The sequence below is a fragment of the Engystomops pustulosus genome, chromosome 5 (assembly GCF_040894005.1).
Source record: "Engystomops pustulosus chromosome 5, aEngPut4.maternal, whole genome shotgun sequence".
In the NCBI taxonomy this organism is placed as follows: Eukaryota; Metazoa; Chordata; class Amphibia; order Anura; family Leptodactylidae; genus Engystomops; species Engystomops pustulosus.
In genome coordinates, this window is record NC_092415.1 from 27,030,339 (window position 1) to 27,042,606 (window position 12,268).

Genomic DNA, 12,268 nt, shown 5'->3' on the forward strand with positions numbered 1-12,268 from the left:
CAACACCACCCTGCTGGAGACCTGCCAGGCTGTAGGACAGCCCTCCGGTCCCCATACCAAACACTGTGACACTAGCGTGCCTAAGCCGCAACCGCCAGCCACTCAGGTACCGCGGGCCTCGGCTGCCTCCAGGCCCCGAGAAAAGGCTAGGCCCTGGTGGGGGATGTTGCGCTTGTGTAGCACTTACAGCTCAGCCCTTCCTCTGCTCATCCTTGTGTAACACTTACAGCTCAGCCCTTCCTCTCCTCATCCTTGTGTAGCGCTTACAGCTCAGCCCTTCCTCTGCTCATCCTTGTGTAGCACTTACAGCTCAGCCCTTCCTCTCCTCATCCTTGTGTAGCACTTACAGCTCAGCCCTTCCTTATCCTTGTGTAACACTTACAGCTCAGCCCTTCCTCTGCTTATCCTTGTGTAGCACTTACAGCTCAGCCCTTCCTCTCCTCATCCTTGTGTAACACTTACAGCTCAGCCCTTCCTCTCCTCATCCTGGTGTAACACTTACAGCTCAGCCCTTCCTCTCCTCATCCTTGTGTAGCACTTACAGCTCAGCCCTTCCTCTGCTCATCCTCGTGTAGCACTTACAGCTCAGCCCTTCCTCTGCTCATCATTGTGTAGCACTTACAGCTCAGCCCTTCCTCTGCTCATCATTGTGTAGCACTTACAGCTCAGCCCTTCCTCTCCTCATCCTTTTGTAACACTTACAGCTCAGCCCTTTCTCTCCTCATCCTTGTGTAACACTTACAGCTCAGCCCTTCCTCTCCTCATCCTTGTGTAGCACTTACAGCTCAGCCCTTCCTCTCCTCATCCTTGTGTAGCACTTACAGCTCAGCCCTTCCTCTCCTCATCATTGTGTAGCACTTACAGCTCAGCCCTTCCTCTCCTCATCCTTTTGTAACACTTACAGCTCAGCCCTTCCTCTCCTCGTCCTTGTGTAACACTTACAGCTTAGCCCTTTCTCTCCTCATCCTTGTGTAACACTTACAGCTCAGCCCTTCCTCTCCTCGTCCTTGTGTAGCACTTACTGCTCATCTCCCCCTCTCCTCGTCCTTGTGTAACACTTACAGCTCAGCCCTTTCTCTCCTCATCCTTGTGTAACACTTACAGCTCAGCCCTTCCTCTCCTCATCCTTGTGTAGCACTTACAGCTCAGCCCTTCCTCTCCTCATCCTTTTGTAACACTTACAGCTTAGCCCTTTCTCTCCTCATCCTTGTGTAACACTTACAGCTCAGCCCTTCCTCTCCTCGTCCTTGTGTAACACTTACAGCTCAGCCCTTCCTCTCCTCATCCTTGTGTAACACTTACAGCTCAGCCCTTCCTCTCCTCATCCTTGTGTAGCACTTACAGCCCTTCCTCTCCTCATCCTTGTGTAACACTTACAGCTCAGCCCTTCCTCTCCTCATCCTTTTGCATCACTTACAGCTCAGCCCTTCCTCTGCTCATCCTTGTGTAGCACTTACAGCTCAGCCCTTCCTCTCCTCATCCTTTTGCATCACTTACAGCTCAGCCCTTCCTCTCCTCATCCTTGTGTAACACTTACAGCTCAGCCCTTCCTCTCCTCATCCTTGTGTAACACTTACAGCTCAGCCCTTCCTCTCCTCATCCTTGTGTATAAATAGAAAGTTTTGAATACATCTTTCTTTCTTTCTGCACTGTAGTGCTCTGGATCAGAGGAGCATTAAACTTTGTTCGTTTGGTAACATTTGAATAATACCTTTAGAGTGACAGGTGCTGTCTGAAAGTTGTTTACTAATTTAGAGTTTTGCTGCCATAGAATATTTCAGGGACTCAATGTAAGTTTATGGGAAAACACTTTGGGGCTCATTTACTAAGGGTCGCGGATCTGCACTTTCGCCGGACTATGGATTGCACGGCTTGGACAGGTATTTAACAGGTATCTGTTCTGGGATTGTGTTGCGGATGATCCGACTGATTCGGACTGAGCGCGGGATTTAACTTTCAAATTGTGTGATAATCCACTGCACTTACATGCACCAGGAAGAAGAAGGTGAACTCCGGCAGAGCTGAGCGGGGAAGCGACACATGCAGGATATCTGGCGCACCATCTTAGTGAATTGCGGCACAGTGCATAATCGTCGGACAATGCACTTTCGGTGAATTCCGGCGGATAGGTAAGTATATGTGCCCCTTTATCTTTGTTTTGTGCTAAAAAGTAACCACTCCTTCCCTGGTAGAAAGTATATAAAGAGAATTGTCCAAGTCGTTTTTTTTGCAGTTGAAGAACAGAGCTTGGATGAGAAGACCGCCAGTCTACCTGAACAACCAGAAGAAGAAGCTGAGACGGAGATACTCTGCCATAGACAGGGGCTCCTGCCTGTGACTGGGGAACCAGCCTTCTGAGAAATAGAGGGACAGCTACACCCAGTCTTTCCTCAGCATAGAACTTTTTTCTGCCAGAGGGGAGATTGGAGAGGTCAGTCCTATGATTTGCTTGTGTTGCTTGGTGGCTGAATTTCTTCAAACTGTTCACTGCACACTGTGACTCTCTGGACTTTTTTCCCATTGGGGGGCTCCACACCTCACCATCCCTTCTGGAGAGCAGTAATACATGGTGATACCTCCAAGGTGCCTAGCAGGACCAGCATAGCGCAGTGGCCACTGCTAACCAGGACACTGCACAAGGACAGTGATAAGCTTCCTTCTGCCTATAAATGTAGTTTGCAAGTTCTCATAGGCAGGGTCTTCCTTGCCACTTCTGTTTAGTTTTGTGTCTTTTGTGCTTATTTGTGTTTTTTTTAATGCAATATATATGAAGCCCCTTTTTCAATATACAGCACCATGGAATGAATGGAAATACACAATAATGTATTGTCAGTATAAGTTTTGTGACAGGAAAAGTGGGACAAAATATGAGGCGCATGCTGCGCACTGTAAAAAATGTTCTTGCCCGAAGCCCATCCGTTTTCTCACCCCATAGTATTCCCACACATAAAATGCCCACCCTTTTTCATATATCTCCCCCTCACATTATGTCTCCCCCAGGTCTCTGTCACCCTGTAGTCCCTCTGATGCCCCCCTCATATTGTGCCCCCCAGCAGATCCCCCTCTTATTTTGCCCCTCAACCGCTCTCCTTTTTATTGATGTCCAATATTGATATCCAGCTCTCCAATGATGTCATCACATTGTGCCGACCGCCGTCTACTGCACACAGCAGCAGCAGAGGCTCAATGGTGATGCAGGAAGCCAACGACAACCCCTTTAATTTTGGTGTCTCTGGGATCCTTGTAGATTAATCTTAATGATAAACACAAGCATAGCTCTCCGACATATGAGACTGGATTTTGTTCCTGCTTTTGGCGGCCCATACAATGGGGCTTATTTACTAAAGGTCGCAGATCGCACTTTCGCCTGATTTTCCAACGTTTTCGGGTTTTGCATGGCTGTGACAGGTATTTAACAGGGGATTGTGTCACCAGCGATCGGATTGTGCTGGCTTTCATGCGCCAGAAATCAGGGGGTGTGACCTCGGACGATCCGAGTGATTTTGACTGAGCGCAGGATTCAATTTTCAAATTGTGTCACAAGCCCAAGCACTTACATACACCAGGTAGAAGAAGGTGAACTCCGGCGGACCTGAGCGGGGAAGCGACACATGCAGGATATCGGGCACACGATCTTAGTGAATCGCGGCACAGTGCATGATTGTCGGACAATGCACTTTCGGTGAACTCCTCCGGACGGGTAAGTGAATGAGCCCCAATATGTAAACCCAACAATTTCCAAGAGCGAGTAGCAGCTTAAAGTAAGTGCTAATGATCCTTCTAAGCAAACTGGAAATTTTTTCAATACAGTTTGGGTTGATAAAAGGCATCAGATGGTCGATCACCTCCACAGCTGTTCCACACGTTCTTGGCTTCTTACTACAAGTAGTGTTTGCATTTAGGTGGAAGGAAGATAAGCAATCTTGTTGGCGTGTCTTGCCTGGCAACCATCGTGCATGTGCTCTAATGTGCCGTATTAATAATAAAACTATTACCGTCAGAGATAAGAACATAAAACCTCCTCCGATAATAGCTCGAGTGCTTGTTCCTAAAGAGGCTTTGTTTTATTAATGAAACGCGATAGCTGCTCCTTATGTCATTACTATACAGAGGCGTCACTTACAAGGACAACGTATATTTTGATTTAATCAGTTCTTTGAAATCTATTTTATTATTGTAACTACACCCAGCAGATGTGTGTTATGCATTAAAAGTATCCCAAATCACCCCACAATTTAACCCTTGTGTAAGGCAATTTATAAGCTTCACGGACGTTAATTTCTTATTTTTCTCTCCTTTTTTAGAAAATTTCATTTTGATATTATGCAAATGAGCTTATTGTTGCACCAGGGCGGGGGGGGGGATGTATCAGCAGAAATTGACCTAATGGACAACTACCAGTAAGTTGCAAAGCATCTGAACACGTTCCAGATCCAGTTTCTTTCATGACCCAGTGCGGTGGCATCATCCAAAAAAATCTACTTTGAAGTGAGATGTAAACTGGTTGTGCAAAGTCAAGGAGGTGGAGATTTTAACACTGAAGTCAAGCTCTCTCTTACTTAGAGAGCCCCCTTATACTGTAATTGATGGTCCTGCATCCAGAGACATCACTAACCAGATCTCCTGAAGTCCGATGCATGATGTCAATCACAGAGGAGGAGGCGTTCAGAGTTCCCCAACTTGACATCAGTGTTAAAATCTCCTCCTCCTTGACTTTATACAAGCAATTTACGACTAACTTTAAGTTTGATTTTCTGGATGATGTCATCTCACTGGATCATGAAAAACTAGATGGTGTTACGTTTCTGGACAATATTCTGGTAGTGGTTTATTAGGCCAATTGTTGATGACAGGTTCCCTTTAAGTCATTGTGAAAAGGGGTGCTGCTGGTTGTGCCGAGCAGAATAGGAAGAAGAAATCAGATGCTCCAGGAGACAAAGCCCCACTAATGGTGCAAAGAGAAGCTAATTTGCATATATATAAAACACAATTTTCTATAAAATGACAGGTAGTAGGAAAACATTAAAGGTCTTTCCAGAAAGCTTATAAGGTGCGCCTCATAATCAGAACAAAAAACTTGAGTTAGTCAGCTCACTCAGGTATCTTCATTTCCAGTCAATGGCGTGGTGGAGGGTGCACGGAAACAATGCAGCTGTGCCGATCAGCTGAAATAATCCAAAGAAAGAGAATAACGAACTTGGAATCCAGCACTCCAAAGAAAAAAAAAAGGTAATTTTTATTCCATCCATTAAAAGAGGTGAGACATCATCAAACGCGTTCTTCTAAAGCGACCTACGCGTTTCGAACGAACATATCTAGTTCTTAGTCATGGCCATCTGATGATGTCTCACCTTTTTTAATGAATGGAATAAAAATTACCGTTTAACTAATATAGGAATTTTCTTTGGAGTGCTGGATTCCAAGTTCGTTTTTCTCTGCCCCTCATAATGCTTGTTGCACTTGTGGGTGAATTTGGAGTTGGAAGACTCCCTTTAAGCATTTATAAAAGTCACTCTTCTGCCCCTGTGGGATGCTTTCTTAGGAAGCTTGGAGCTGGCACTGAGCATACATGTTGGTTTTACAGATGCACCGCGCAAGCGCTGATGTGCAGTGCACAGCGCTGCTATGTATCTTGACATCGAAGCAAGATGATGGGTGAGCGGTAGGAGGCAGGGCTGCCATGCATCATGTTTGGAGTAGGCAGAGCATACATCAGTCAGGAGGTTGTGCTGTCTCACTACCTGAAGGAGCATTTTACCTGAGATTAAAAGAGGATTTTTCAGGAATGTTGGCACAATATGCCTGAAGCACCTTTGCAGGAAATTAATAATATATAACAAGGTACTAGTGGTGTGCTTAGGGGGATAAGGTGAAGATAGGTTCCCTTTAAACTGCTGTCTGTTTATCTTATGAAGATCTGTCTAACAGTGCTCAATGTACAATTTTTAATTTATAAATATATGACGTATGTGCCTGAGCTCCCCCTAGTGGCCATTGCAGGTAGTCAGAATTTTAGCTTTCAGCTCTGTGCATGGTTTGCAGACCTATGCATCACTACAAGCTACCACCAGCGAGATATAATAAGAATAAATCAGCTATTTAAGGTTTAGATGCAATAATATGGAGTAAAAGGCATTTTATACAAGTCTATAGCACAATTTATTCTAATTGAAACTGTGTAATGATGGTTGTAAATTGGCATACAGCATTACATTATCTGCTAACCAGTCACCACATACAAAATGCTCAATGTCAATCCTTCTTTTAATACCGCTGAGCACATGATCAACTTGATGTTTATTCTTTTAAAGAGGTATTCTGGAGAAATGATACAAATAAAGTACAAGTAACGGAATACAACAATCATCAATATCATTAATCATAAAATTGAGCTCAAATTGTTTGATTTTATAATATAATATAATAACAAAATTGTATGGGCTTTCTAAAATAGGCAGAGCTATCTCCTAGATAGTTGCCACAGGATACTACATCTCCCATGATCCCTCAGTTCTCAACAGTAGCTCCTCCCTCTAATGCTCTGCTACCAGTGATGATGTAACAGACTGTCCTGCTCGGTTACCATAGTAATGATGTGTAACTGCCATCACTGCACATTACCTGACTTAGATGGCATCTCACCACAACACCGGCCATACTGGACCCACTGCAACCAACCCTTTCCAGCCAAACATAGTGGTGATCACATGACCAGCCCAGGCAGCTGCAGCACACGTGACCAGCAACCATCTTTTGTTCTGTGTCTCCTCCCCAAGGACAAAATCCATGACTGATTAAAGGGCCAGTAGCATTTTAATTCTTCATTATAGTGTATGTCCACAACATTTTCCCGCTAAGGGGAGAACATTTTTAAACAACAACTAATTACATATTAACTTATATTTTAATCACCCATTTGATTATGAATTATGCTTATTCCTGGAATACCCCTTTAATATATCTTACACTGGGATTGTGGTGGAAGCAAATATTTGCTATTCTTCCTTACAGGTTACTTTCACTGTCCAGGATTTGAGTACCAGGAGGACATATGCCCAAGGCATTGGCATTGGTCGGCTGTATTGGGCGCTCAGCACAAGCGCCATACTGATCCCACAAATATAATGTGATTGTATCTGTACATAACCGGTTGTATTATGCTTCTATTGAAAACCCAAAACCAGGAAATTAGCTTTTTCTCATATTTATTGGCAAGATTTCACAACAAGAATAGTGGTTTTCCATCTCCCTTGGAAAGCGTAGACAGACACTTCAGCAAAATAAGGATATTTTCCAGGTCTGTGCTCGGCACAGCGCGGTGAGCGATCTTCTTCAGGTTTTCCGGGTCACATAACCTTTGCATTTCCGTAGAGTCTGCGGGTGGATACTCCTTTATGATCCCAAATGCATTGACCAGGCTCTCTGAGAAGGTTGGATGGATGTCTATGTCATAACCGTAGGGCTTAAGCGTTTTCATGATACCATCATATCTCTGCATCATGTCGGTTTGTTTCATCTCGTCGACATTTCCTGTCGCAAAGTCAGTAGCTGCCTGATAACAATGGGGTGCAGTGAGTGTAACAGTCATGTGATCACTATTGGGATGTATGAGAAGAACCTTGTCAAACATCTCCTCAACATCTCAGACCATCATCAATGAGACAAGGGAACTCCGGATATTAGAGTTACCTAGAGTCGCACCTAAACTTTCAGGCTTCTATGACGCTATATAACAGTGGTGGCGAACCTATGGCACGTGTGCCATAGGTGGCACTCAGAGGTTTTTCTATGGGAACCCAGGCATTCACCCAAAAACATAGTTTGCCAGCTAAGACTCAAGGCTTTCTCCTGTGATCCAATACAGCCCAGGACGTGCCAAGCTCAGCCCTATTTTAAAGCAACATCCTTGGCTGCCAGGACTACAGGAGGAGCGAGAAGGTATGGATAGAGATGGATAGTCATTGGAGATCCTGCTCTAGATACCCTGATTCTTCCTCTTCAGGGGACCCTGGAGGGAAGCTACAATATAGATTTCTCCATCTTTCTATTGTATTGGTGAACTCAGGACGCCAATATGATTAAAACCTGTGATACAGCAAGGATCAATAAGTTACTGCTTAAATTGTCATGTTGGCACTTTGCGACATATAAGTGGGTTTTGGTTGGAGCTTGGGCACTCTGTCTCCCAAAGGTTTGCCATCACTGCTATATAATGACTAGGGAGTCAGATGATGCCCTAGAGAATTTGTATGTGACTACCATAATCCAAGAATATTAATAACCAGAGGGACTTGAGTAATCTCCTTGAGTTGGGCCATGACTAAATTTACTTGGTGTTCATGCTAAATGGACCCACTAGGGACCAGCCATCCCACTACAAAAAGGACATTAATTCCAGCCACATTGGCCACTGGTCCAGGGCTGATACAATACCACCAGAGCCAGCAGACTGGCAGACCACTGCGCTCAAGGATTTTGTTACCAGCCCGTTACCCAGTCGCTGCTGGTCCTTAACAATAAACCAAACTGTGAACTATTTTACAAACTCTCCTTTTTCTTTGCTTCACCCTTCTGGTCCACTCAGGGGTGGAATAGTCCTGGGGTGGATGGTGGATGTGCCACAGTTCACGGGACCTGCCTTGGCCAATCCCTTATCCCAATTTAGTATGTATCCCCAATATTACCTCTACGATCTTCTGTGGGATGTTGGCTACAGAAATCCCGTACAGTTTTGTCTGATTAGGAAAGATATGCATCAGGATCCTGCGATCCAGCTGAAAGGCGATCTCACCTATGATATGCTGCATGAGGCGGAGCGGAAAGGAATCTGCGGAGGACAAAGTTAGAAGTTCTCACCATTTGTATACAGGACTCCTAGACCTCTCACATGTTACTGAAATCATAAATAAAAAAAGGAGAATTTTTTTCATCTTTGAAAATCCAAGTTAAGGGAGTGATCTTCAAATCGTATAATTTAAATGTGCGCAGTGTAATGCTTAATATCCCCTGTGGTGGCGCTGCAAGTGCTGACAGCTGACCATACACAGAGGCTTAAGGCTTCACAAACCACTTGCTGCTCTTTGAAGGCCATTATGGATGACATCTTTTGGGGCAAAATGTAAGAGAATTTGTCAATCTGCCATCTTCAGGTAAGTACACTACAGGATTGAAGATCAGCACCATCCCAGGATTTTGTATGGAGTCATCCTTTTTTACAATATACATTACATGTAGTGCACAACACTCTACATAGGTCTTATACACTATAAGTTACCATATATACTGGAGTATAAGATGAGTTCCACAACTTATACTCAAGTATACATCTTAAAAGAAACTTAGTACTTACATCCGGCGCTCCCGCAGCTCCTCCTCTCCTCTCGGCTCCCTGCATCTTTCTGGCAGTGTGGGCAGAGGCACGTCTATGCGCATGTGAACATACTTGACGCGGCAGTGTACATTTCATCATTAAGGGGGCTCTGCTGGACATGGTATTAAATTGTCGTGGTCCAGATCAGCAGAACTCTTGTCCCCCTGTCCTAGCCGCTCTCCCCACTCTCACTTCTATCTGCTTCCCCTCCCTACTGTAGTGGAGAACAGGGCCGCCAGCTCCGTCCTTCACTACAATAGCAGGAGACACAGTGATGTCATTACACCGCATCTCCTGCTCCGTGCAGCTGACTACAGTGCTGGGAGATGGAGACACCATATAAAGATGTCGCCCCATCTTATCCTGCAGACCAACAGGAAGAGGAGAAGCAGGAAAGAAGGCAGGTGAGTATTAGGGTTTTTTTTATAATTCACTGTGTAGGGCACTACTGACAATGAAATGTATATACATATTTTACGACCCTAGCAATGCCCCTGCGTTGAAGGTTATTTATAGAGATTATTTTTCACTACATACATTAGCTGCAGTGTATAATATAGAAGTCACTTACTTTGAGGGGAGTGCACTCCTACTTTTTCGCTCTTCTCTGCGTGCAAGAAGGGGACAAGAAGAAGGAAATGATTCAAATTATAATTTGATTAATTTGATTGATTTTACCCTTGATACAATAACAATAAATCGTCCATGCTGCATAATAGAAAACACTAGAGGTTGGCCGGCACGTATCGCCCAGTGGCTCAGATGTACATCCCTGCCATCAGCTGTGGGGTTAAGAAAAGGAGTTGGGGGGATATTTTGAAGTCTCAGATCTCCAAGGTAAAATCTATACATAACCCCCTCCCCAGTCATGTCCCTTTAATAATATCGGGGTCTTGGGCCGCTAGTACGGTCATGACCTCCACATACCCAGGAGTTGAGGAGCAGCGGACGCCTTTCCTTACCTGTGCCCTGGTTGACACCACTGCCACTGGCTCCATTTTGGAACTGTTTATGGTCCTTAGAAGTTTTCGACTTCTCAGGGTCGCTATCCGCATCTTCCCCATCTAATTTAAAGTTTATAATACGGCGCTGTATATCATCTGGATTGTCACTTAAATATTCCAAGGTCCTCCTGAGATATACATTTTCATGTAGCAAAAGTAACATTTTCCTTAGTTCCCTATTGTGCTCCAGTAATTTCTCATTTTCGATCTTGATGGAGTCTGTCTGGGGGGCGATGGTCAGATCCATTACTGGAGGCCTTAAGAAAGCCTGGATGGTTCATGTAAACTGATGGCTATAGTGAGGATGAGAATGGAGGTACCTCACAGGGCAAAGCTTTATGACATAAACCTGCTCTACGTATGTCACAGAGGGCGTTGTGTAGGTTACAAGATGTCTGAACAGCCCCTAATAACCAATCAGTGATCAGTTTACATTTCAGCCTTCAGCATTGAAAAATGTAAGCTGAGAGCTAATTGGTTGCTATAGGCACAGATGAATGTTTACAGTTAGGCCTGATACATTATGTGGAGGTTACATGAATAATAATGAATTAATATAATATGTTTTCAGCAGGTTGTCATATCCTAAGACTGCAGAACCTAATTCAGTTTAATATCTAGCCTGGAGTCATAAAATACACCAGATTTACCAATAATGTGGATCCTGACTGATAAATATTCGCGTGTCCATAGCAACCAATCAGGGATTAGCTTTCATTTTGAAAATTGCTTTATGAAAATCAAAGCTGAGCTCAGATTGGTTGTGAGGGGCAACACTTAAATTCTCAAAATTATCAAAGTTTAAAGTGTTTTTTAGGGCTTCTATCTAGTGGTGAAAGTAACCATGTAAAATAACAGTGGCCTAGAGGTGCAAGTATACTCCAGGTAGCCCTAGCAAAGCCACCCAGCAGCTAATGCTGGAAGCCTTCAGTGGTTAGTCTGACTGACCACAGTAAAAGCAGTTAGTATCATGGAAAAACATACCCACAAATAAATACATTATACATGTGCAAGATTTAGCTGTAAACATAATAAATTATAATGGAAAACCTTTTAGAAAATAATACAGCTATATAATATCATGTCCAATTAACCCTTTGCCGACATGTGACGTAATAGTACATCACATGCCGGGTGCGGGTGCATGGAGAGGGCTCACGGGCTGAGCCCTCTCCATAGCCGGTAAGTCTTTGCTGCATAAGATTCTACATAGCTTTTGTTGTGGTTAGTATTTATTTTGTATGTTTGTATCTCTATGCACCAGCCACGTTATATGTCTTTGAATATACTTCCCGCTTTGGTGTACTTTTTTACTTGACGTGATGCAGATTTCGCACCGCAGGTTTACTCCCATTGTACTTTTTTACTACAAGCACCGTGGTAATATGTGATACAAGGACTCCCTGCTTTCCCATAGAACATCAATGCCAAACTGTCATGTTCTCAGTTTGGAGGTTTTGTGGTGGCTTCTTACATCATATATAGCCATGATACGCAGGGGCAGATAAGGACTGCCATGAGCTCTGAGATGTATGAATATTATGGCCCCTACAAGTCAGGAATTTACCTACGTCTGGTACTAGAATCTGCTTCTTGGGGAATGTAAGATGCGTCCCTTCTGCTGCTTTAAGGTCGATAGTTTCTGGACCTTTGTAGGACCTCCAAAAATCTTGAAATGGCTCTTGTGCACTTGTGTATTGAGAGCAGGAATAAAATAAGTCCTTCCCAGTATAAAATTTGGTGGGTGGCCATGGGTCCCGGGCAACCGCCTATATCAGTGGTGGCGAACCTATGGCACGGGTGCCAGAGGTGGCAGTCAGAGCCCTTTCTGTGGGCACCCGACCCATCGCCTCAGCACACCAGACAGTTCCAAGCAAATTAAAAGATGCTGCTT

The 12,268-nt window shown here is 44.1% G+C and overlaps 1 protein-coding gene across 2 annotated transcripts; it reads right to left on the reverse strand.

The window, feature by feature from the left end:
• Positions 1-7,188: 7,188 nt before the first annotated feature.
• On the reverse strand, positions 7,189-10,789 carry LOC140133961 (speriolin-like protein). 2 transcript variants are annotated; one of them, XM_072154633.1, is made up of 4 exons: positions 10,333-10,788; positions 9,942-9,977; positions 8,685-8,827; positions 7,189-7,552 (listed from the first exon to the last, which is right to left on the reverse strand). In XM_072154633.1, exons 1-4 carry the CDS (start codon positions 10,619-10,621, stop codon positions 7,220-7,222), a joined length of 801 nt encoding a protein of 266 aa, XP_072010734.1. In that variant the 5' UTR covers positions 10,622-10,788; the 3' UTR covers positions 7,189-7,219. The 2 variants fall into 2 exon arrangements, with proteins under 2 accessions (XP_072010734.1, XP_072010735.1); XM_072154634.1 differs by lacking the exon at positions 9,942-9,977 and having other exon boundaries at positions 10,333-10,789.
• Between the last annotated feature and the right edge of the window lie 1,479 nt (positions 10,790-12,268).